The sequence below is a fragment of the Alosa pseudoharengus genome, unplaced genomic scaffold (genome assembly GCF_046254945.1).
Source record: "Alosa pseudoharengus isolate Yale_2024_CS ecotype anadromous, Long Island Sound unplaced genomic scaffold, YU_APseudo_1.1 YU_APseudo_1.1_scf_21, whole genome shotgun sequence".
Classification (NCBI taxonomy): domain Eukaryota; kingdom Metazoa; phylum Chordata; class Actinopteri; order Clupeiformes; family Clupeidae; genus Alosa; species Alosa pseudoharengus.
In genome coordinates this window covers 20,697,259-20,724,524 of record NW_027468674.1, presented here as the reverse complement: position 1 = coordinate 20,724,524, position 27,266 = coordinate 20,697,259, and the positions used below count along the sequence as shown (strand labels likewise).

The 27,266-nt window shown below is 40.6% G+C and overlaps 1 protein-coding gene across 2 annotated transcripts; it reads right to left on the bottom strand.

Annotated features, from left to right (window-relative positions):
* Positions 1-15,316: 15,316 nt before the first annotated feature.
* lrrc20 (leucine rich repeat containing 20) lies at positions 15,317-27,082 on the bottom strand. Of its 2 annotated transcripts, none has more exons than XM_076298123.1 (5): positions 26,724-27,082; positions 26,249-26,318; positions 24,209-24,358; positions 23,800-23,967; positions 15,317-17,465 (listed from the first exon to the last, which is right to left on the bottom strand). In XM_076298123.1, the coding sequence occupies exons 2-5, from the start codon at positions 26,316-26,318 to the stop codon at positions 17,341-17,343; spliced, it is 513 nt and encodes a 170-aa protein (XP_076154238.1). In that variant the 5' UTR covers positions 26,724-27,082; the 3' UTR covers positions 15,317-17,340. The 2 variants fall into 2 exon arrangements, with proteins under 2 accessions (XP_076154238.1, XP_076154237.1); XM_076298122.1 differs by having other exon boundaries at positions 26,249-26,339; positions 26,724-27,081.
* Positions 27,083-27,266: the final 184 nt, after the last annotated feature.

Here is a 27,266-nt window from a genome sequence, read left to right as displayed (position 1 = left end):
AGCACAATATTAACAATAATATGCACAATGTTAAGTTGTTTTAAGCAACCTTCATTGCTTTGGAAATGGAAGTATGCAATGACATGTTGCTTCACATTTCGTTTTGCGAATACAAGTGAATTATGAGCCTGGTATCCACCTAGCTATCTGAATGGAATGCGTTTCAGTCGACTCAGCATATCATGTGCTTCATGTAGCCTAAATGCTTGGAAAACGAATGATTGAAGACCCACCAATTCTAGTACTACGTGGTGATTGAGAGAACCCAAAAGGTATCAAACTTGCATGTAACATCGTGTTAGTGCATTTTGACATTGTAAACGTTATTGATGAAGAGTGAAAGCTGCAGTAAAGCTACTATTCATTGGTTACATTTGGGTGCCCCCTCTGTCCTTTGGTGCCCAACGCAAAGTGCGTGATGCGCGTGGTGGGAGCGGTGGCACTGCCAGGCTACACAATCCTTTTCTGCATTTCTATCGCTTTTCTCTTCAATTCAAGTTCACAGCACAAAGCTGACATGCACAACAGCATATTTTGTGTTTTATCAAGAATCAAAAAGATTAGCGTGGCACTATTTAGATGTTTCATTAATTTACTTGTGCTATTTCGCGAGCTGAGAGATCTTTCGGTTTCGCACACAAAGTGCACTAACTATTATGTTCTTCATAGCCTTGTCTCTGACAAGCTGAAAATAATGAGCGTAGGCTTATGTCCATCCCGCAAATAGAGTCCGCCTGCGAGTCTGCTGCAGCCACAGTCATATTCAACCAGTATCAGGAGATAACGTTCTACTATTTTGCGCGGATTTTTTCTCCTCTGTTGTTCTCGCGTGGTGTTTGCGAATATGTATCAAAACAAAACAAGCGCTTAATTTTGGGTTAAACTGCATTGTAACGCGCGTTACTGAAGTTTGTACCGAGTAAATATTACCCAATTTTTTTGTGTAATGCCTTACATTACCGCGTTACCGCAAACAGCAATATATTACAGTAATTACATTACTTTTGTAACGCATTACTCCCAACACTGATAGTTAGTGAGAATGAGAGTCCATTAGCCAGCGGGCTGGCCTCAACAGGAGCTGGAATCTAGAAGTAGTTAGAGAGTAATTATCCCTCCTATCTGTGCAAATTAATATGAGCTGGGTTAGTACATATTTATGGGCTATAAACCAAGGTGTCACACAAGAAACTTTTCATGACGGGTAAAAGATGAGGAGAGGTCTCCCAAGACCTTTGCAACCTTATTGTTGCAATAGAACTGGTTATAGATGCATTTCAAAACTTCAGAATCATCAAGTAAGCAGTATTGGAGCCATTATCTGCAAGTGGAAGGAACATCACTGTATCATCAACAGGATCTCCTCACAAGATTTCTGACCAGGAAGTCAGAAGGATAGTCAGAAGCCAGGGACCACTCGGAGAAAGCTCCAGAAAGACTCGGAGGCAGCAGGTACAATTGTTACAGAGAAAATCATAGGTGATTCTACCACCATGACCTCTATGCACGCTCACCCTGCATAATTCTATTACTGAAAAAAAAAACATGTCGAAGCTCATTGAAAGTTTGCTACACAACATTTGGACAAGCCTATAAAATACTGATATAAAGTATTCTGGTCAGGCGAGAGCAAAATTGAACTTTTTTGATGTCATACTACACACCATATTTGGAGGAGAAATGGCACTGTGCATCACCCTAAATATACCCTACCAACAGTGAAGTTTGGAGGTGGAGGTATCATGGTGTGGGGCTGTTTTTCATCTCATGCTACTGGCAGACTTCATACAGTTGAAGGAATGATGAATGGAGTCATTTTGTTCCGGGAGAATCTTGCCATCCACCAGGATGACGAGGATGAGACATGGCTAGACCTTCTAGTAGGACAATGATCCAAAGCATTCAGCAGAGGAGACTCTCAATTGATTTCAGAGAAAGGAAATCAAGGCCCTGACCTTCAATCAAAGTCAAAGTCAAAGTCAAAGTCTGCTTTATTGTCAATTTCTTCACATGTCAAGACATACAAAGAGATCGAAATTACGTTTCCCACTATCCCACGGTGGAGACAAGACATATTTTACCAATTAGGTCCACAGACAAACATAACATTCAAGTAAACAATATACAAAGTAAATAAGAAGGCACATACAATGAAGAAATAAGAGCAGCAAAATTTGGGTTGAAATTGTGCAATTGTGCATACTGTAGACACTCAATATAATAGTGCAAAAGTCAGGCCAATAAATGGCTGAGGTAATTCTGTTTGACCTAAGTATGCAAGTGGCATAGTGGTGCAAGTTATGTAAGAGCAGCAGAATTGTGTTCAGAAGTGTTTTCAGGACAACAGGACAACAACAACAAGTTGCAAAGTGTACAAGTGGAGTAGTGTAAGTGGAGTAGTGCAAGGCAGCCATTGTGGGTCCAAAAGTCCAGGATGTTATGTGGCTGAGGGTGGAGGGGGGAGAGGGGGGAGAGAGTTCAGCATCCTAACAGCCTGGTGTATGAAGCTGTTGGTGAGTCTGGTGGTGTGGGAGCGCAGGCTTCTGTACCTCTTCCCAGAGGGCAGTGGATCAAACAAGTCAAATCAGCTGGAGGTTGTTGTCCCTGCACCACGTGGTCAGAAGGTCGACCTCCATCCTATATTGAGTCTCGTCGCCCTTGGTGATGAGACCCACCAGAGTTGTGTCATCAGCAAATTTCACTATGTGGTTGTTGCTGTAGGTTGCAGTGCAGTCATGCGTCAGCAGGGTGAAGAGCAGCGGACTGAGCACGCAGCCTTGGGGGCCCCCGTGCTCAGTGTGATGCTGCTTTAGATATTGTTGCCAACATGTACTACTTGAGGCCTCTGACAGAGGAAGTCCAGTAGCCAGTTGCAGAGGTAGGTACTGAGTCCCAGTTTGTCAAGTTTGCAGATAAGTTGTTGTGGTATTATGGTGTTGAATGCAGAACTGAAGTCTATAAACAGCAATCTCACATATGAGTCTCTTTTTTCCATCCTGAATACTGCGACTGATTAGTTTCGTCATCATACAGGAAATGCCTTGAAGCTGTCATTACAAATAAAGGCTTTTCCACAAAGTATTCAATACTTTTTTCCTGTGTCATTCCACTTTATTACACATAACTCTACTTATGGACATTAATGTTTGGATTTTGTCATATGGGTGGATTATCTGAGTTAATACTAATGTCTGGTGAAAATTTCATGCAAATTGCCTCATTGGAAGTATACTGTGTTCAATACACATTCAATACGTGTTCAATACTTATTTTCCCCACTGTATATATATTCTTTTCTTTTTTTCTTTTTTTTTCTTTCAGGATGTATTCGAATGTACACATTTTTTGTGAAGAATATGCTGAAAGACTAAGGCATGTCTTTTGAAGTGTACCTGACATTTGCGCATATGCTCATTATTTTACTTTTTGGAGTATTATTTGCAAAAAACTATTGGAGTATTATTTGCAAAAAACTTTTGGAGTAGCCTATTATTTGCAATTCACGTATGTTTTCCAGAAGCAGTTATCTAATGTATGCAATATTTTTCATCCCTTACAATTTAACAAATTAGCATCTTTGTGACTCTTTAGAAACAAGAAGAAACTTTGAATATTACACAGGGCATTAGGGGGATATGAATCAATTCTCATTTTAATTAACCCACTGCCTCCTAACCTCGTCCATCATCTAAGCTCTTCAGGAAGAGAAACCCATACGTATCTGATGAGATCAGTCTCCATCCATCACCAGCCGAACACAACTCCTTGAGCATCATTTACCCCTCACAACTCTATCAGTAAGTTCTCCTTACACTAACATTTGCTCTGCATTGAGAGGTGGATTTCAATCGCACCATCTCCCACCATCCTCTCGGCAGCTTTCTCCCAGAGCAATCAAGAAAACAAGAGTGGCTATCACTCCCATAAGAGACCGTGGAAAAAGATGGCAGCATTTTTCCATGCCAGTTTCCGGGTTATGGAGACAGTTTTGGAACTGAAAACTGGCAATCACTTGGTCATTAGTCAAAGTGTTGCTAGATTACGCCCTGGAGCAATACATCCCACCCTCCTGCAATACAGCCATCCAGCACAGGTTTTTTGGAACTGTTGATCGTGTGGCGGCGACATCTAAGAGTGTTGCAACTCTCTTCTTCTAAGGCTCTGGTTTCTCCTTTTTGCCTGATCCCAGCTTTGGCTGCAGTTTAACACAGACCCATTCCTAAACAGGTGAGCCATAAATCAGACTCCAGCTGGCCACACCGCAATACTTCAATCTCCCACCAGAGGGCACAAGCTCACTTTCAAATGCGTGCAGTAGTTAGCTGGTGGGATGACTGGAGAATTTGGAAGGAGAAACAGATATGTTGTTTGAGAATTAGTCCTTCATCCTGACCTTGAACTCCCTCCAAATAATCTTGTCTCTAGTAATCAAATGTGTACGGAGCCCAGGAGGTGTCATTGCAAGATATTTTTGTGTATCGAGAGAATGTGCGCACAATTTAGTAAAATGTGCGCACGATTTAGTAAATTGTGCACACGTTTTACTATATTGTGCACTCATTTTACAACAATTAAAATGAGAGCACAATTAAGTAAAATGAGCACACTATTTAGTAAAATGTGCTCACAATTTTCTAAATCGTGCACACAATATACTAAATTGAGAGCACAATTTAGTAAAACATGTGCACGATTTAGTAAAATGTGCACACAATTTAGTAAAATGAATGCATTTTTTCTGGATATATACCAAAAACAATCTTGCAATAACCCCTCTAGGGTTCCGTAAATGTGCATCTGTGCAATGCATCTGAAAAAAAAAAAATCTACATCAGGCCTGATTGTATGAACTGTGTATTTTGTGATACATGTCAATTGCTGCTGCAAAACCGCAATTTTCCCACGGGGCTGAATTAAGTGATTATCTATTTATCTGTGGCTTGATGAAAAAGGGCTGGATCTGCCTGATTAAATCAGATGTATTCAGATAGGTTGCCACAGATGAGTCGGGTCGATGTTGGGGCCATGTCTGGGAGGTGGAAAAGGAGCAGAGTAGGGCCATTGAGCATGTTGGGCCAGGGGCACATGCACAGAGAGCTGAAGACTGAAATAAAACAGCAATCTGACCTCCGACTCATCTTCAGACCACCAGACCAGAGAAAAGGTGGCGCTGCAACATTCAAACATGCTCTGGCCAGGATGTGTGTGTGTGTGTATCTTTTGCTCCCTGACGATCCTATGGATTATGGGCTCTTGGAGCATCCACAGATATCAAGGCTTAACTGCAGCTGCTGAGAAAAACAGGCTGAATGTGGAAACCAGCATTCACTCTCCCCTTGACCAAAGGCTTTGACCAAAGTGCGGATTCCACCGTCCCTTCTTCCCCTCTGTCTCAAACGCACACACACAGCAGGGTATATAGCCTTAGTATACTGTTAATATTTTGTGCCGCATCAATCCACACTCTACCCTTTTGTAACAGCCTGTGGATTAACCTGGTAAGGTGTTCATATTTTTGTTATTCAGCCAATTGTTTATTGTTTATGATCCCCCATTAGCTAGGGCATAAGTCCCAGCTATTCTTCCTGGGGTCCGACAGTACAGATAATAATTAGGTTAAAAATTCATTACATCAGCCAATGTTCCCGGGTCTGGTGGACCCACCACATTATTAGCCTTTTAAATCAATGCAGACATAACAATTTATGTAAAAAAAAAGATTTTTGATTATTGATGATTATTTCTTAGAACTTAATCAGAACAGGTACAAGCGGTTGAAATGGAACAATTTTGTAACTTTGTGTTGGAATAGCAGGTGCAGAAAGACAACATTCCCACACAGAGACACCTACACGCAGACACACACACACACACACACACACACACAGATGCATACAGACACAAAGACACACACAGACACACACACATACACACACAGCAGGCTCAATTAGAAGGTTAAGGCACAATACCACCTACAATTGTTACACCCGAGTCCGCCAACACCACATATATAGTTATGTTTGTGTGTATGTGTGTGTGTGTGTATGTGTGTGTGTGTGTTCTTGCAAACATTGGAAACAGTGTGTGTGTGTTCTTGCAAACATTGGAAACGGGTCCCACAGACTCGAACACCTTACAAGGTTTAATTCAGTTTTGCTTAGTAGTAGGCTATAATATTGTGCAGCCAAATTAGGCAGTCTCCTTATCAATTTAGATAGATAGATAGATAGATACTTTATTGATCCCCAGGGGAAATTCAAGAATATCCGAATTACCGATTCGTGTTATGGGTGTTTCCTTTGGTAAGAAGGCCAGGTTGTTGTGGTCGAAATATGTTGGCTTTTTAATCAATGTAGCAATTATAATTAAGGCTCATTCTCAACTCATTTTCCTTTTTTTGCAAGAGCACCCTTGGATGGGCTACTTTGGATAATGCGTCTTATTCACAGAGCTACATTCGTCTTCTTCACATCATCTAAACTTTTTGATTGCCAGGAAGAACAGCGGAGATAAAACAAATGAAGTAGGCCTAAAGCTCATTACATAAGCCATATTTGACTTTATGGTCACAATGAGCCTCAAGCCCCAAACCTCTTCCTGAGTCTCATCAACAGGTAGGCTACTGAACCCATATTCAAGAAACTGCGTGCAACAACAAGAATAGCTTACAATATTTAGGCTATAGGCTACAAAACACAAACAGGCCAGAACAATCACACTCATTGGAAGAAAATGAATTACAAAGTTAAATGAGTCCATACATGTGTTTTTGTGATTATTTTGGTATTTAATGCTTATTTCAGTCTCCTTAAACGGACACGTGTCCACATCAGCTGTGCGCTTGGTCCAACGAAATACCTGCCAATCAAAGAAAAATAAACTTTTTTACCATTATCGTGTGGGTCGGATGTCATGTTCCCAGACTACTGCAGTTGTACTCGATCCCGTGGGGAGATAAGAAAAACTGAGGGGAAATTGAGAAAAAACAATCAGACTGCGGTAAAGTCCTCTCAGACTTTACGGGGTTGCACCAGTTTGTCGCACAGAAAAGAATATCCGCAATCCATCATCAAACCTCGAGCGTGGAAAGTGCCCCTCTGTCGTAAAAATTACTTCATTGTAGAGATGACTGAATGACACTGCGTGCTCATCCGTTATCAAGCACTCCTCTCCAGTCCAGTCAGAGTATGGTTTGAGCGATGCTATTCCTTTGCGCGTGTATGGGGGGAGCTGGAGCATCCGCGAGAGGGAGGGTCAGGGAATGTGAATCTTGCATCAGATAGGCTATAGGTAGGCTACTTGTATAAGCTGTCAGAGATAATAGCAGTTTGGTGATCTCTTGATATTTTATTCCAGGTATATTCCCAACAATTGTAGGCTATGTCGTCATAGTTCTAGTAGTCATCTGGAAAAAAATGACCGTTGCAATATGCTTGTTTTTCCACAAAGGGGAGCTACTGTATTATCGGAGTCTTATAGCGTAGGCCAGTGGTTCCCAAACTTTTAACAGGCATGTACCCCCTGAGACATTATGATCTTCCGGAGTACCCCCAACACCACCAATTGTTAACAAGTTTTTTTTTTAAATTGTTTTATTAATATTTATTTTTATCAATTTTGTCGAGAATAGTGAATAGGATCATAAACATATGATACAAATCTCATCAATAGTCAACATATGATAGGCCTACAAATGTGCTAAATATAATGATTTTAAATAGATCTGCACCTAATCTCACACACAATCGTCTTGTTGAATGCAGTGATCTTATCTGCTAGGTGCTTGTCTTTGCCTTGTAACTGAAGATTTAACTCATTGAGCTTTCCAAATATATCGCTAAGATAGGCCAGCTTCGTCAAGAAATGTTCATTAGTCAGCGTTTCTCAAACTGTGGGTCGCGGAGACATGCCAGGTGGTTCGCGCGAACTGACGTGAAAAACAAGAGTTTTTTATCTGTAGCCTAGGCCCAGGTAGCACCCGATGCGCAATGGACGCACTGTGTTATTCATAGGGAAGCGCTCGTGTCAAGGCAGCTTAGTTAGTCCCGACCTGAATGAGATTTTGGACAAGGTTGTGAGAGTTGTGGTGAATTTCATCAAGACCCGGCCCTTTAAAGCGCGTCTATTCTCCGCAGTTTACGAGGGGATGGGAGCTGACCAAAAGGCTGTACTGTTTCACAGCGAGGCAAGGTGGCTTTCCCGAGGTAAAGTTCTGTCGCGTGTTTGAGCTCCGAGTCGCCTCTTCTTGGAGGAAGAGCGCATGTTTGAATCTGCAAGCACGTTCACTAATTTACCCTCTCTGTCTCCACTCTTGAATATTTTGTTAATGCAGAGAAAATAAGTTTTTAATATGCAGTGCAAATGCGGAAGTTAAGTTACCAACGTGGGATAGAGAAAATGTTTGAAAAGGCATATGACTTAGATCTTTTTTCGCGTACCCCCTGAAATCAGTCCACGTACCCCTGGGGGTACGCGTACCCCAGTTTGACAACCGTGGGCGTAGGCTATATTAGCCTGTCCCCGCCCACTAGATCTTCTTTCGGGCAGGAATGGGACAACATTCCATTCTCAAAACTCTATGAAGTAACTGGTCTCCTCAGTTTCTAAACATTATGAAGAATTTTGTTAAATGAAGAGGTGAAGCAGCACAGTGGTAACCATACCCCTATCCCAACTTAAAAAAAAAAAAACATGTTGCTGGCATCAGATTCAAAATGAACATAGCCTAGGCCTACATCTTCCATGAAATAAACATTTTCATTTTCAACATTTGATATGTTGTCTTTGTCCTTTTTGCAGCTATAGGCCTAGTGCATATATGTATTCAAGCAATTCACTTTTCCACATTTTGTTATGTTACAGCTTTATTCCAAAATTGATTCAATACATTTTTTCCTCAAAATTCTACACACAATAACCCTTAATGAAAACATGAAAAACGTTTTTTAACATGTTTGCAAATGTATTAGAAATAAAGAACAAAAATATAACATGTACGTATTAACAGCTTTTGCTCCATACTTTGCAGTTGCATCTTTGGCAGCAATTACAGCCAGGGTGCGATTTGTAGGGGGAGATGGTGGGGATTTCCCCCCCTCTGGTTTTTCTATCCCTACCTCTGCTAAATTATTTTTATCCCCGGTGGGGACAAGGATTTTCCCCCCTTGATAGCGATGAATGCAACTTAACTGCTAGCCTACTTAAACTCTTGAAATCTAACGATCTTCAGTGTCAATACATCAGAGTAGGCTATTCAGTAGCCTTCTGGCAGCCTGAGCATATTTCTGAACGTCATCGAACACAAAAACATTGTAACATTTTAGTGCGGGAACTTCGCAGGAAAACAGCGCTGAACCAAACATGAAACGCGTTCAGAGCTGCATATCGTCTTACTTTACAGGACCCAATAATAAAACAACTAGATTAACACCTGAGAGTGATAGCGCAATACATGCGCTGGAGGTTGGCGCTCATGTAGGCCTACAGGACGATTCCCAGCCTCTTGATGATGAAAGAAACCTCCCCTCTGCTTAATTATTTTTATCGCCGGGGGGACAACATTTATCCCCCTCTGCCCCTCATATTGATTAATGCTACTTCATATAAGTAAAGCGCTGCAATGTGAGAACAGTCTAGTAGGCTATCCTACATAATAATCTGACATCAGAAACGCACTGTCACCATCCGTCAGCACTCATGCTGCTGACACAGTGGCTGCGTGATAACTTAATTGGATACAAGGATACAAGGATACAAGGAAGTTTATTGTCACATGCATATAGTTACTGGAAGTAAGAAATGCAGTGAAATTATGTCTGGTGTCAGCCTATTTGTGCATTAATGGGGGGGGGGGGGATTAAGTGGCAAGGGCTGCATAAGAAAGGTGGGGGAGGATTGGGATTGGGGGTGGCACCAACAAGGAGCACCCAAGAGCAACAGGGGCAAGGAAAAACTCCCTTACCAAGGAAGAAACCTTGGGCAGATCCATGGCTCAAGGGGCTAACCCAACTGCCAGGGGTCTTGGTGTGTGTGTTGGGGGGATGACATTGGCCTTGATCGTGCAGGAAATTTCAGAATGTCGACTGTGTAATCCATCATAAATGGCTTCAATGGTAAAGTTAGCTGGACAAATGAAAGAAAACGAGAAGGATTCAGTGAAGCATATCGCCATATTTTAGAACCTTCAAAATTAGAAAACTGATGCAACTGAGATGGAGGACAACTCCACGTAGAGTAGAACGTAGGTCTATTGTCCAAAGGAACTTACATTAAATGAGGAGATATTTGCTGAATGTCACAAAAAGTGTTACAGAAATTGCTTGGCATCGCTTATTCAATGGCTCTCTACCGAAACACCTGTAGTTTGAGGAGGACGAACGAGAAAGCACTCGTTTGATAAATCAGCCAGTTGGCTAGGCCTAGTAGACAAATAACTTTCAGAAATAATCTGTAACCTACTGCAAAAACGAATGTTGGTGGGTATTTAAACTATCTAGCGGGTGTTTTAACAGTTGCAAGAAATAGAAGCTTCATGGTCTTAATGTTCTGGTTCGTAAATTATTTTCATAAAACTTCAAGTTGCCCTATAACTTTACTCTCCAAACTCTTCACTGCAGCCATGCTGACAGTATGATAGTAGGCTATTTATTTTCTGTAGGCTACAATAAACACATTTATTTTTTCAACTTTTGCAATATTACGCACTTGGCCACTGAACGCAAATCAGCAGGAGAGAGAATGCACGTAGCCTACGGTGCGTGTAGCGGAATGTATGCTATTTGGTTACCAACTAACACTGTTAGCCAATTCACTAACTCAAGACTTCAGTGCCATCATATGCAACGTTTTTTTACACAACAAATACAGAAAGGATGGAGGCAGCAAAAGTAGAGGAGTCATTTCAGATGGGGCAAGAACAAGGTGAATTTGTATGCTTGTCAAAACGTAGTCCTACCCTGCATTAGATGAGCTGATCATCATACCAAGCACACTCGCTGTTTAAAGTCATACACCACGGTAAACTAAAACTAAGATAAAGGTTAATGTTACAATGGTGGCAAAATTAATATAGGCTATTATTAGCCATGACATTACTAGGCTATGAATCGTTGGTTATGGGGGGGGTTATAAACTTATTCAAAATCAACCCCCCTCCCCCTCAGGTTTTTACACAAATCGCACCCTGATTACAGCCTCAAGTCTTTTGGAATTTGAAGCCATAAGCTTGGCACATCCATCTTTGGCCAGTTTCACCCATTGCTCTTACAGAATCTCTCGAGCTCCATCAGGTTGGATGGGGCGTGTCTGCACCAGGCTTGTGCAAAATTCCAGAATTGAATTGAAACTGGCTCTGAAATTCCAATTCAATTCTTGAATTTCACTTACATTTCAATTGAGGTAGCAAACAGGAAGCAGAATTGCAATTCGAATTGTGTTCAACCCTGCTGTGCACAGCCATTTTCAGATCCCTCCAGAGATGTTCACTGGGATTTAAGTCTGGGCTCTGGCTGGGCCACTCTAGGACATTAACAGAGTTGTCCTGAAGTCACTCCTTCTATATCTTGGCTGTGTGCTTCGTTGGGTCGTTGTCCTGTTGAAAGATGAACCATCACCCCAGTCTGAGGTCAAGAGGGCACTAGAGCAGGTTTTCTACCAGGATGTCTCTGTACATTGCTGCATTCATCTTTCTCTCAATCCTGACTAGTCTCCCAGTTCCTGCCACTTATAAACATCCCCACATACAGTATGATGCTGCCACCACCACTGCTTCACTAGGGATGGCATTGACCAGGTGATGAGGTGCCTGGTGCCCTCCAAACATAACGCATGGCATTCACGCCAAAGAGTTCGATCTTTGTCTCATCACACCAGATAATTTTGTTTCTCACAGTCTGAGAGCTTCAGGTGCCTTTTGGCAAACTACAGACAGGCTGCCATGTGGCTTTTACTAAGGAGTGGCTTCTGTCTGGCCACTCTACCATACAGGCCTGATTGGTGGAGTGCTGCTGTGATGGTCGTCCTTCTGGAAGGTTCTCCTCTCTCCACAGAGGAACCCTGAAGCTCTGTCAGAGACACCATCATTGGTCACCTCCCTAACTAAAGCCCTTCTCCCCCGATCACTCGCGACGGCCAGCTCTAGGAAGAGTCTTGGTGGTTTTAAACTTGGAGGCCAGGCCACTGTGCTCATTGGGACCTTTAAAGCAGCAAAAAATGTTCTGTACCCTTCCCCAGATCTGTGCCTCGAGACAATCCTGTCTCAGAGGTCTACAGGCAATTCCTTCAACTTCATGCTTGTTTTGTGGTCTGACATGCACTGTTAACTGTGGGACCTTATATAGACAGGTGTGTGCCTTTCCAAATTATTATAACCATTTTGGAATAAGGCTGTAACATAACAAAATATGGAAAAAGTGAAGCGCTGTGAATACTTTCCGCACTGTAAATATGGGTTTAAGAGACTTGTATATTATCACATTCTGTTTTTATTTGCATTTTACACAACATCCCAACATTTTCTGATTTGGGGTTGTATTTTTAAATTATATTTAAGCACAACTTTCAATGACTGAAGTGCTGTAGGCTAGAGAGCAGAGCAGAATACTGTACTAATAGCCTTCGCAGCAGGTAGGCACAAACCCATAACAGCGACCAGAAAACAAAAACTGCAGTGATGGCCAAGGCTCATTTGCTTTGCTATTTGCAAATAATGGGAGACATTGAATAATGGTGGGGTAGCTCTTACAAAAAATAACTGCATTAGGCTACTTCATGTATAAAATTTTGGTGGCTCACGTGTAGTAAAGGCAATGTTTTGGATATGAAAAAAGGCATTGCACTACATATTTGACCTACTGCACTTTACTGCAAAATGTTATTGTACTGCATTGTACTGTTTTGTCCGCATCATCTTTAATCTTTCATCTTTTGTAAGCAATCTTTGAATGCCTGTTGAACATGTCCTCAGGCCAGAAGACATTCAATTACATACAACATACAATACATACAATACAGACATTGGCCTCTAGAACATCTTAGTCTGTGTTGGTGCTCACAACCACAGTTTCTCTTCCTAGCCGTGCCTAAGGAAAAAGAAGAGGGCATACCCTGTGTGCCACATAAACATTTGAACCAGGGCACTGTGTGATTTCATGTAAATGTTAAAGATTAGGTCTCAGACATTATATATGACATTACATGGTGGAAAATAAATAAATTCAGATAGACTGTAGGCTATAGCATATTTTCAAATTATAACAGCATTAGAAATGTTGACACATACTTTGCACACTTGGTTTTTGGAATCTTATTGCCATTAATTCATCTCTGTGGATTCTGTCAAACTAACAGGTTGATTGGAGACCATTAGGGGATTCCATTTTCTCTAAATCTCTAAGTCTCTAAATGTTTGTTTGGACTGGAACGCTCACCGCTGGCTGGAACACTCATTGACATTCTCAGCGTTGTCGCGACTTAAAGCTACCTGGCTCTGGCTCTGTACTTATTAAGATCTTTGTTGTCGGGCAACTAATGCCATACCAACTATTTGTCACTGTGTCCTTCAAAAGACCTTTGCTTTAGTTTACACCATCAACTATGAAAAATAGATGTCTTTTGTGCAGCTTATAATAACAACAAAAGACCCAATGCTTCGGTGAGTGCACTCAGTAGTGGACAAAGCACAGTAAAAACCTCTGAGATTTTCTCAGAGACATTAAGAGTAAGCAAGATTCTCTTGAGAACATGCGTGAGTTGCCATTGTTCACACAGCAGGCTACCTTTTCTTCCCCAGCTGGAAAATAACATGACAAATGGATATCAAAAACACCTTTAAAACCAATTAGAAAGAAATTCCTATTTTCATTATTTTCCGCCTATCTGTAGTAATGCAGCATTTCAATGAATACTCAGCAGGCTTGTTTAAAAAAAGAAGAAAAAAAGGCATAGACTGAAACAAAGTGTAAAAGAAAAGAATGGGATATTGGTCTCAGACTTTAAAACGAACACCAGAGAGATAACAGTAAGCATGCAAATTAGGGCCCCATGTCTGGTAAATGTTTTTGATGGATCAGCATAGTAAACATGGAAAGAACATAAAAGCTTTACAGAATGAAGTGTCTGTGAATCTCATACAGACAGCAACATCAGTTATTTTGTACACGGAAAGGCTGGGAATTCAAAGTAATTGAGACACTCCATGTCAAGTGATACCAAGGACCCCGATTAAGATGCTGGGCAAAGTGAAAAGTCTAAATCCAATCCAATCCAATCCACTTTATTTATATAGCACAATTTAAACAAACACAAGGTTTCCAAAGTGCTGTACACACAACAATAAAAAGACACAATAGGATAAAAGTAAAATAAAATCAAATAAAACAACATAAAATTAGATAAGTAAAATCAAATCAAATACATAAATAAATTAAAAAAAGTGCACTGCCCACACAACACATTTAAAACACATTGATCACTCTACCTGGTGTTAAAAGCCAGAGAAAAAAGATGGGTTTTAAGCAGAGATTTGGTGGGGGGGGGGGTGGAGGTGGGGGGCCATTTCAGAAAGGGGGCTCAAGGAGGTTGCATGCAAAGTCTCTGCATAATTGGTTTCTTCTCTCCTGGAGGGTTGGTAGTGAGGGGTCCTGGAGGGCATGTTTGTAACTGATGCAGAAGAAAGATCCTAAGCCCAAACATACAGACAGTGACCTCAATTATTCTCTAGACAAGTGTAGACACATTCATTTCATGGTTTTGTCTTCAAGCCTCTGCATGCAGTTATTGAAATAGGCATTTATTGAAGATCTGAGTGTACCAGACATGGCACCACTTGACATGGAATGTCTCAATTAGTCTACAAGAACACCTCAATTAATTTAGCCAATGAATTGTGCTACATACATTGCTTCATGTAGCAAACTGCCCTAACCTTTTCTGTACAAGTGTGGCTAATTATACAGTAGGTATGTGTTGTTTTAACAGTGAGTTTGGCCTTTATCTGCCCCAGTCCCTAAAGACCATGCTTCGTGCAGAGAGACTCCAATTTGTCTGGTCATCAGAGGATCTTCCTCATTGGTAGCAATAAATACTTACTGTCCTTCTGTTTAATGAAACTTCCCATATTGCATTTTGAGTGCTCAAGAGCCAAAAATGTTGAAAGAAGATGACTAAGCAAAGGACACAAAATCTTTAATTCTACACCTGTTAACCCTGGTCTGTTTGATTTCTGGACAATGAATGTGATTGTTTTGTTTTGTTTTGTTTAACATGGAAGACAAACCTAATTACAAGGAGGACAAACAACACATTGTGAGATGACACATGACTGAGAGACTTATTTTATTCAATTGCTTAGAACACAAGACTATGTTTACATGGATACTTTTAATCTGATTACAAATGGAGTAATGGCTCAATCAGAATACAAATGCCTCACGCAAACATCTGTTCTAATCAGATTGAGAGAGGTGGTGTACTCCATTCTGATAATCCGATTCCAATGGAAAAATCTACCCATGTAAACATGTAGCCTACTCCGATTTTTAGTACATTTCTTCTTTCTGCGCAGGTGTTCCCTTATGTTAATAATGAAATAAGTTTCCATGGCAGCAATACAACTAGAAGCTTCTAAATGATTAAATGCTTGTTCCATGTAAGTGCATATTAAACGCCAATCGGTTTACTTAGCGTTCATGTAAACAGTTCAGTTGAAATCTTTAATCAGATAAATTTTTGTTGAAAAAAACAAAACGTCCACGTAAATGCGGCTACTGATGCATTGGATCAAACAGAGCTTGGCAGGCATTACAGTTTTGTTGTAAAACTTAAAGTTTAGAAGTACAAAATCATTTTATATTCCAAGGGAGACAAAAAGGAAGAGCTGGAGGGAAAGGGGCAATGGGAGGCATCCAACAATGTGGAAAAATTGTACGGCAAGAGGTAATCAAATTGAAAATGTCTGTCTCCTCTTGTAATGAGAACCAATAAACCTAGCACACTCATTCAAGTGTACATCCATTGGCAGTAGCGCTTTCTGTCGCGGTTCTTCTTTTCATTACAGGCACAGAACAATTCCATATTGTACTTCAATGACTGTAGTAGCAGCCTTCAAAGCCCTCAGTCTGTGTGCAAAGTATAATTACCTGACAACCTTGATTCAAATAATTATTCAATCCAGTATTTATTCTCATTTTTACAAGGCAATGTCCAGGCCTCAGTTAATAACACCTGAAACACTAATGCAGTGTTTCCCACAGAATTGGATTCAATTTGTGGCGGTAGCTGACTTGGACAACGGGGGGTGGGGGTGGGGGTGGGGGGTGTATTAAGATCGTCTTGGTAGTGTATAGGTCTAATTGAGTGCCTGTCACTTTAAGACGTTTGAGGGAACCCTTGCAATTGTAACACAGTTGAAAGGCTGCTGATGTGTGGATGCAATTCATAACGTTTTCTACATAGTTAAAATAAAGGTTCGTACTTCTCCTTGGGACAAGCACTTTTGAATTTTGGAAAACACTTTTCCATTTACATTGGGATTTTGCAAACAGTGTCAGAGTCAATAATATGAGCCCTTCAACAAAATTGACAAGCAGCTGTAAGTAGGCTAAGCATGCTAAATTCGACATCCAAACAGTATTCTAATGTTAGCTTTGAGATACTGCTTGATTTCATAACTTAGTTTAGTCTCTTCAATGTAGCCTACTATGTTGTGATAAGACCTTAGCAGAGTTCACTTCAATGCAGCAGTTTTGAACAAATTTGCGCAGCATGGTCACGATGCTAAGCGGATTTAATAGCAATTTAGCCAGACGTCTTCTATGCAATGCTTCTATGTGGCAACAACAATCCTTCAACAATCGAGAATATTTTGTTAAATGCACATGCAGAGGAGTGGCAGCGGGCTACGAGAGAGAGCGGGGCGGGGCAAGGAAAAGCTGCGTGCGTAAAAAGCGCAGCTCAATGGCAATGCAAGGATTTGACCTTATATTTAATTTAAATTAAATTAAACATATAATATTAATCTGTGGCGGCCAATTTTTATTTCGTGGCGCCCCGCCACAGATTAGTCAATGTATGGGAAACACTGCTAATGCATGGAATTATCGCCAATTATAGTCAGTTATTAATTTCTACTACGTCAAATGGAATCACATCTTGGTGTAGGCCTATATACAGTGTGCATTTATATAAAGAGATTGCTTCCTGGGCCTTTCTTCTGTTTGTATTTAATAAATATTGTTATTACTTCAGTGTCAAAAAAGGCAAGTGTAAATTGTTAAAAACAACAACCGCAACAAAACTGCTTCTCATGATCAAACTCAATTTCATCTACACACACCAGAAAAATCACTGATCAATGACCAATTCAAAACTGAGAGACGAGATGCTGGGCGGTTGTCCATCGAGTGGATTAGATCTCATATTGACCGTTTTCAAGGCAGGCATGCTGGACAGCTTCTGCACAGGCACTTCTGTGTGAGGAAAAGAGAAGAGCGTGATGAGAACACCTAGGATCAAATAATCAGAGATATACTGTATGTTTACTCATACTGCTTTTAGGGATGCTGCAGAAAGTTCCATAAACAACAACGTTCGGAGGTCTGATAATTCAGTATTTTTGCCCTTATTCACACAGCTTTGTGACAGGGTCCTGTTGGCCCTGTAAGGACTTATTTTCCTATAATGATCAGGGAGCAATACATTACCCCTTACTCTCAAAGGGGAGCGCTTTTGTATGTAGGAAAAACCATAAGGTGACCAGAGCTGGCCCCAAGCATCAAGGAAAACATCAAGAAAAGCAAAGACTAAGAAATCGTTTTAGGAGATAGGCCACTAGGGAGGAGGTGTTTTTACACTTTTCAGACACTCAAAGTTTGAAAACTATGGATTGTTTTAGAACCAACAACCTTTCTACATTAACTTGGGGTTTTGTGTGCAAAAAGTGGAATTAATTGTAAAAACTTTTCGAACTAGATATAATTCGCTTATTTTAAAACATGCAGATAAAAACACTAAAAGATGGATCGTGAAAATCTGAAGACAAAAAAAATCTTGTTCCTTAGACTCTATACTAACAAATTATGCAAAAAAAATAAATAAAAATTTTCACATGAAATCCAGCGGGAGCCTATTTTCCAAACACAACTCTGTAGTCACAAATTTTACATTTCTACCACACAAAACATTTCTACCAACATGGTGAAGTCACACCACGTACACGATACTTCTAAAAATCATAGAAGACAAACTCATTGACTCAAGTCAACCTCCGTAATGTTTCTCTAGATATCAAATAAAACTGTACAACGCTACTAAGCTGATTAAAGGAGAAATTCTAAGAGTTTTCACATAGATCTCAGTTTCTCAAGGTCACAGAGTATTGTCGGTATGAAAAACCCCAAAAACAGTCAGTTTTACCTAACTCGAGTTGCTACAGCCTGCAGCTAATGCAACCACGCAGCTACAGCTACACTCTGGGGCATGTCCGTGAGTCCCCATGTAGCCTACATGCCCCCAGAAATAAACATATTTCGCTGCAAGATGTGACAATAAAATAGCCAAAAGTGATATCATCACCTGCTTGCACTGTGTGGTTTCCGCAGCACGACAGCCATATTTAGTGCAAGCTGTGGAGTAAAATGGAGTGCCCTATGGGCAATCCCCCCCCCTATGGGCAATCTAATCTAATACCATGGGGGAAGCAAACACTGTGTACATAGGATTGTGGTAGCATGCAATTTCTAACCATTTTATGGCAAATCTGCTGAATTCCATGTTTTGGTGTCATGTAATGTGGTGTCTAAAATTTGTATCAATTACTTTTGTGGATCCTTGATGCCCTAGATGTAAAGCCGATTCAAACTCTGTTCAATGTTCTTTATAATTAAGAGATGTTTTGCTAAAATGTTGGATGCAGCCCGAGGTGACTTTGATTGACCAGATTAAGGGTCATTTTGCTCATGGTGCATATATTATTTGTCCTCTCTGTAAACACATGTGAGATGTGTTGGATGCTGCTTACAGTATGTCTCTTTTTCCTGCAAATAGTGAAAAATGTATGGAGCTTTTTTCTAATACTGTATCTGGAGGAGCCAATTACTCTAATTGCTTCAGAAGTCCACTTTATACATTTTTAAGAGTTTTTGGTGGTCTGATCACAATGAAATGACACTGGAATTTTGGGTCCTGTTCACATGTGCAGAATATTCATTATAAAATTGATTAGAACTAATCATAAGTGGCCAAATTTGGACATGGTCGTGCAAAGAATTTCATCAAATCATTTTGTATAAAACATAAGATGTAAGATGTTGGAGAGGCCAATTTTATGCCTTGCCTTGCACTGGAGCACAATGGAATGGAAAGTGAGGATGCTCTTTGTTAAACACAGAGCTACAGTCGACAATCATCCCAGATATATTAATCAGCAAACTGCTGGTCTTCAGGCTCCGCACCTCCATCTGCACTTGGATAAGAGACTTCTCACTAACCGACCACAGACTGTTAAACTTGGCCTCTGCATCTCCTCCACTGTACTGTCAGCGCTTTGCGCAGCACAAGGCGGCAGGGCCGTAGTCACCATAGACATTGAGGGGGACGTGTCCCCCCAATATTCAAATATGACCAAAATGTCCCCCCCAATATTTGGACATAGAAAAATAAAGAAAGAATAAAGCGCTATACTAGGCCTACAGGAAACCAACACGTATCTGAAATGTAGTCAAGCGTAAATAACGCACAAATTAGTGACCTATGGTTCCAGAGTAGCCTACACCCCTGAGTGGTTTGTCCTGGTGATTTTACGTTTTTCATTAGTGGCGTGCGCTATCAAAAGCTTCCATTTACTGCACCCTACTGCGGTGAGGTAGGGCTGTCAACAATATCGCAAAAGCTACCAGTACAATTTTCACAAAACTTCTTGGAAAGGTGTAGCACAGGCTAAGGAAATCCCATACATGTTTGGAGCCGATCAGACTGAAAGGGAACATTTTCCATATTGTAGCCTATTCTCGCAATGATAGCGAAAGTGAAACTTTTTATTTTAAATTATGAATTTGTGCAAGCCTGTGTCATTCACGTCTTTCAACATAAATAATGCATTCATATGCTAGTAGTAATGCCAGAAATTACCGTGTATAGGCCTCTTAGAATTATTTAGATGCGCACTCAATCGCGCATCCATGCAGGCAAAACATGATCAAATGTGGCGACGTTTACAATACGTGATAGCCTACAGTTAATGTGAATCGCGGACAATAACCAAAGAAAGGAATTTGCACCTCCATTCACCAATTAAAGGCTGTAGTAGGCCTAGTGTTTCTACATGTTGGCACAAAACGTCATTTCTGTCAGAAGCCAGTCTATAATGCATACAGGGGTAACATGAGGTGAGTCAGACAGAAGAGGGGCCTGTCTTAGTAGCCTATTCCTGAATCCTGGGGGGCATCTGTGTCCGTCAAAAGTTTGGAATAACCTAATTGACTGACCTAACTAACGACTTGTTTGTGATTTTTAATAATATTTTTGCATGGTAGGAAATGTATTGAAATTCTGTTTGGGGGTCCCTCAGACCCCACCACAGATTTGGTCCCCCCCAATGTTGACATCATGACTACGGCCTTGCAAGGCGGCATACTGAGTCCATTACTATATTGCCTGCACTCGTGTGACTGCAGACCGGCCCACTCCACCGACACCATCATTACATTAGCAGACGACACAACATTCACTGAATTCATCTCATGGGGGAGATGAGTCTGCCTACAGAGACGAGAATCAAGAACTGACTGCATGGTGTTCTAAAAATAATCTCTCAGCTGGCTGCTCAGTTGCGGACAAATAAGCTCTCTAGGAGGTAGTGAAAATAGACCAGGTTAGGGTCAGGGTTAGACAAGGCAGTGCTGCCTTGAAGTCGCCGGTGACAACACTGCCTTGAAATCGATGGTGGGGGCCCAAAAAGACCATCAAACAAGATATCGCCACCTCCCACTTCATTAGCACAACTATCATTATGGACTCCTCACATCCCGGGCATCATCTGTTCCTCTGGGAGGTGCTACAGGCATGGATTCAGATTCAGAGACAATCTATTTTTCAAGACCATCAGCTCTGAACTCTAGTAAGCACCTAGAAACATTATACTGCAGCAATAATACAATACAATCTAGGTTTGTACTATTTATTGTTTAGTGGTTTACCGTTTACTATGTATTGAGCTATTTGTGTCATCCTTTACATTTTCTAAATCCTTAACTTCTCATACACCAATTGGAGTTGCACCCCCAATTCCATTGCATGCTCAGCTAAAAAGAGTCTTTTGGTGATCAGGTCACAATGAAATGGCACTGGAATTTGGAATCCTGTTGACATGTGCATGATATTCACTGTAACATTAGAACTAATTATAAGTGGTCAGATTTGGACATGGATGTACAGTACACAGAATTTCATCACGTTGTTTCATTTAACAAATGTGATGCATTTTTCACTTTTTGTCTCTGCATAAAAACATGTAAACAGACGGACTCCAACTGACTGCCTGCAAAGGTACAGCAGCTGTGCCATACAGTCTTACTCGCTTACTTTTTTTGCCGGCTCTGCCATGACGAATGTCCGAGAAACTCCATCGGTACCTTGTTCTAGTCAGTGCTTGGCATGTATGTGTGTAGTGCCGTAAAGCAGTGTTGGCAGACGTGGTAAAATATAATATAGATGAGTTGTTTGCAATATTGAACCAACTTGTATGTAAATCAAAACAGTTCTGGAACACTGTCTATGTAAGCCATCCCAGTTTAAATCATATGAATCCTCTGACCCAATAACCAAAGTGCAAAGACAATAAGCAAGGTGGTTCAGTGAGTAGGCCTTGTGTAGGCTAATATACTGTTGAAGTAGGTTTAATCTTTTTTTTTTAGCTAGGTGGTCCGTGCGTTTCTTTTTTATTGGTTAAGTGGTCCTTCATCTGAAAAAGTTTGAGAAACACTGCCGTAAAGCAATGTTACATTGTGAGACCGCGAGACTTTCTGACTGAGGCCGGCGGCTTGTGGGACTAACGTTGTAAGGCTGGTTTTCCCCGCTCACAGACACTAGGGGGAAGGGAGACTGCCACCATTCAACCCAGAAAAAATCATATAACCATACCAATGACTCTGGGATGTAGGTTTCACTCCAGGATGCCTTCTAGTCTTGAGATGTCACTGTGCCCTTCACAGATTCAAGGCACCCTTGGTTAGGTGCACGATAGCTGCACCAATACATGACCAAACCTCCATGGTATGGTGTTCGGACACCTACATTTTCTAGCTATGCTCGCGGCACTCATAATACACAATAAATGGTCTCTTTTCAAACTTTCTTTGCTTTACTCTATTACATACCAAAGGTATCCAGCCACGAACAGCAAACTGCTTTGAATTTCATCACTTTTAAGGAAGAAACAAATTCAGCCACAACTGTACCAAATGTAGAAAAGGTTGGAAAGTAATGTCAATACCCGGCTTCCACCGTTGTGCCCTTGAGCATAATTGACATGTGTAAGTCACTTTGGATAAAAAGTGTCTGCTAACTGAATAAATGTAGATGATGACAACCTATAATCAGAAACCAGCATCTTCTGTGTGCCCGTCAAGCACGCAGGCATTTAGACAGAGGGGAAGGAATTAGCATGCAAGCTGATGCTCACTTTCTTGACTTCCAAAATATAGTTTTCTACCATTCAGACACTTTATGACATGAAAGTACCTGTAATTACAATACATTATAAGAGCTTCTGCAAATGGCCTTTTGAAAATGAAAATATTCCATGAGAAATGTCATGACACTTGCCTCATGGTATTTCCAATTCCTTGGCATTTCACATCATTATCAATCAGCTGCAGATTGTCTGTGATCTTTTACATATTTAATGAAAAGCCTTAAGTCAGTGACAGAGAGAGCAACAGAACATGGGGAAGGTTTGATTAGGTCTGCCGAACTTGTTGCATCAAGACACTTGCCACTGGGACAATGTAACTAATCTAGATTTAATTTGTGTTCCCCACTTCCAGGAACATAACTGGTCTTTGATTACACCCTATTATTCATTTTAATTTATATCCTGCCACCCAGTTTAATCATCTCTTTGGTCCACAGGAGACCTGTGTTGTGTGCCTCTAAGTCCAATAGCACTGTAATTAGTTCTCATCTAATTGTCATCTAGTGTGAAGACAAAGGAACTAATCACAATTTGGTCCCTTGATTGCGTTATATGTTGTCACAGTAAAACCGTATCTAGAATTACAAATGTATTTTTTTTTCTCTCGATTTAGCAGACACTTTTTCCCAAAGCGACTTACCTATGTCAATTATATTACAAGGGCATCATTGCATTGTCCCCGGAGCAACTTGGGGTTAAGTGCTGCCTTGCTCAAAGGCACAACGTTGGAAGCTGGGAATTGAACCCACAACTTTTCAGGATACTACATGCTAGCCCAGCTCCTTAACCACTATGCTACCACCACAAATGAGAATGAATGATTAGCCTTTCGTTTTGGCCCAGAGATAAATTTTCATACGGCCGTATAAAAAATAACTTGTATGCAACCATAATGTCATATTCTGTAAATGCATGCACACCATTTAAAGATGCTTCAAGAGGCAAGCAAATGTAACACTGTGTGTAAAATAGATATAAAGAGAGAAATTTAGAGATATGAAAGTGTTTCTACCTGAAACTTCAAATTCTGCAATTGGGTTCAAACTCACCTGTTTGTCAATAAGCACTAGCAATTGTTCAACTGTATTTCCTCTCTTGAGGAATGTACCTACCGGATATCTGATTGTTTTCCAGATTTATGTTTTCAAGTGTACGGATGTCTGTCAGCCTATCTGGAAAACTTGTGAGCTTGTTTTGGGACAAGTTGATGCTGGTCAAATGTTCCATCTCACCTACAGCATCTGGTAATTTGGTGAGCACGTTGCCTTGCAGGTCCAATTCTGTTCGGAAGTTATACGACATATGAGCATGATATAAATATGAGATTTTTTCCCTTCAAGTCAGTAAAACTGTCAATATTGTGTGAAAGCTCCTGATAAAAAAGAAAAATGAACAAGCTTAATACATGGAAATTAAACTGCAATTAATAGTGCATTTGTAAAGTGCACAAAATACCTAAGGAATGACGAGCTTTACAAACTCATAAATGTTTAAGTTATTATTACAGAATCAGGTACATACCTCTTAATTGAACAAATGTGGCGAAAAATTTATTGGTCAATGCTTTTAGTTCATTGTTGGCCAATGTTATACTCTGTATATTCTCAGTGACGGTCCTCAACACCTTGAAGACTCCATCAGGGAAACTGATCAACTTGCAGTTGGACAAGTCTGTAAAAAACAAACAGGACTGTTGACTGGGGGGACAAGTACAATCACAGGGGCTGTCCGAAACAGAAGGCAGCTGCCTGCTGCCTCGTTGCATTCAACGAGTCACTTGCCTTAGCAGGCATCAAGGTACAGTACCAGCTAGAAATTTTGTTTTGGACAGTAAGCAGGGTTGAGTCAGATTACTTTGAAATGTAATCCATTACTGACCATTTTTTCTAATCAGTAACATAATCAATAGGATTACCCAAAACATGTAACGTAATCTGATTACTTTAGGATTACTTTTTACACAACTTGCACAAGACATACACATTCTTTTTATCAACTGTCTTTAATTCAAAGTTGTGGCAATATTCCCAAGTACTGAACGCATTTTTCATTGTCTGCATGATAAAATGTAATCACGTAATCCTCAACAATGTAACCATAATCTGATTATACATTTTTTTATTGTAATCTGGGCTGATTATAGTTACTTGATTTTTGTAATCTGATTACGTAATCCAGATTACATGTAATCCATTACTACCCAACCCTGACTGTAAAATGGCAACACAGAACCTGGGGCGCATTTCCCAAGACCATAGTTGCTAACTAAGTTTGCTAACTAAGTAACCTAACAGGTTAGCAACTATGGTTTTGGGAAACGCACCCCAGAGCGGTAGAGAAAACAGAGTGGCGACACTCCCATTAGAGACCCAGTAAAAAGATGGCAGCGCTTTTTCATGCCAGTTTCCGGATTATTTTGGAACTGAAAACGACCAATCACTTGGTCAGTAGTCAATGAGTTACTAGATTATGCCCTCCAACATCCAGAAATACATCCCACCCACCTGCGATACAGCAATTCAGCACAGAACTTTTGATCTTGTGGCGGCGACATCAAAGACTGTCGCAACTCTCTCTTTCTATGGCGCTGCACAGAACGCCGCTGGCAGGATACTGACAGCTGGCTTAATCAGTGGGAGTTGAGTCAGAGAGGTTCTAAATAAATGGTTGAGCAGCATGAAGGATACATGTTGTACACGGCCTTCAAAATTCAGCAAAACAAAGGTATCTTAGAAGTTAGAATTTCATACAAGTATTTGATTCGGACATGCCTCAATCCCTTGCTGCCGCCGAATGACATCTTAGAAGGAAGGAACAGTTTCTGTTTTGGACACAGCCATAGTGCCACAGTAGTAGGCTACATTTAGGCTATACAAAAACCACAAAGCTGCAAACCTTTTCCTTGATTACACTCATTTACCACTCAACCCATTTGCTTTCAAAGGCTTGATTACTAAACTGAAACCTTAATCAAAATTCCCTTGTCTGTGACCAGTCTTAAACATAGGCCTCCTTCACCATCCCACATTGATGATACTAGATGATTGAACACTAGTGATTTATTGATTGTTCCTCAGTCTACCTAATGAGTCAGGTATGGCAACAGGGAATGTGCCATAATGTTACCCACACACACACACAAAACAAACACAATCCTGATGGGCATCTTTCTGATCCAGAGCAACACTGCCACCTGTTGTCCATCAAAATCACCATATTTTGAGACTGAACTCTCATGTGTTGCAGTCAGTCATCCCTGAGGTGTACCCTGGTGTCTTGAAGCTGTTGAGGCATTGATGTTAGGCCTACCAAACTAGTAGTGAAGTCATAATAATGTTTTGGCTTTATACTTTGTCACTGAAATCAATTAATCAATAGGCCTAATAATAATGTTTTAATAAGAGGATGGTGAACATGATTAAAACTGGACCTGCTACAGTGTCTGGATAAAAGCAATTATAGCCTATTAAGTGATTCTTCATATGACCGCTAACACCCAACCTTTCTAATACTTTAAGACCCTGCAAATGGACAGCCCAATTCAGGCACCATTACACTTACCTAAATGATTATTTCCTTCTTCAACTGCTTCATTGACTCTTCTGGCAACATTGGCAACATCCTGGGCCATCTTGAAAGGTGTTTGAACAATCTAAGAAATATTTCATTTGAAATAGGCTACATAAGTTGTTAGGTAGGCCTAGATGATAATTTAATTAACAAACCAGAATTCCTCAGTAAAAATAGCTCTAAAGTTAATTGAGTATGGACATTGTAACAGCAAACGAATCTCTGCCTCAAACTCTTTTTCCACTATGGTGATTGCAATAACTTATTTCCGGAAAGAAAATAATAACCTACATTTAACTGATTTTACTGAACAGCCTCCTCGCCCCTAACGTAGTTGGCGTCACTCATTCATTCATTCATTGCTGAGGCGGAAGTTAACTAAAGGGGTTGAGAAAATCCTGGTGCTCGGTATGCTAACATTGTAACAGCTAGCTGTGACTAAACTGTTTCGTTTTCTGGCTCTTACCTGATGACTTTGTAGCGACGACTGCCTTTCAGAACTCCCGACCTCAGGCGTGCATATAAACAAAGCTGGCGACTATGCCGCTTTCAGCCAATCACACTGACACTACAGTGCGGCATCGACAAATTTGGCGATTTGTGATTATATTTTTAGCACCCCACGGACAAATGCGCAAGTCACCCACAACGGTCTATCGACAAACAGCTCTGAACATATCTGAGAAACTACTAGAAATCGACATCAATGGCTTCTAAACCCAAAGTGTCCCAATCTACCAAGCTCTGAGAACATAGCCTACAGAAAGTTTGTTTCCATGCGGTTATGTGGCTCGCCATTATGAATTAATACGCATGCGCGTCTCTCAACAGATTGACTTCCCATTGTCCATAGGCTGCAAATGTAAGAATTCTCCAGCTTTATAACATTCATTTTACCAAATTAAAGTTGCTCATAAACTGTGTAATTCGTTTACCTCTGAAAATAATATATTTTAGCCTACATAACAAACAAGTGTGACACAATCTCTGAGAAATAATGATTGTAGCT

Coding starts and splice junctions, on each gene's coding strand:
- lrrc20 (XM_076298123.1), bottom strand. CDS start 26,318: ATGGCCCAGGATGTTGCCAATGTTGCCAGAAGAGTCAATGAAGCAGTT. Junction 24,359..26,248: donor AGAAGGAAATAATCATTTAG/GTAAGTGTAATG, acceptor TGTTTTTTACAG/ACTTGTCCAACTGCAAGTTG. Junction 17,466..23,799: donor GGAAAACAATCAGATATCCG/GTAGGTACATTC, acceptor TTCCTCACACAG/AAGTGCCTGTGCAGAAGCTG.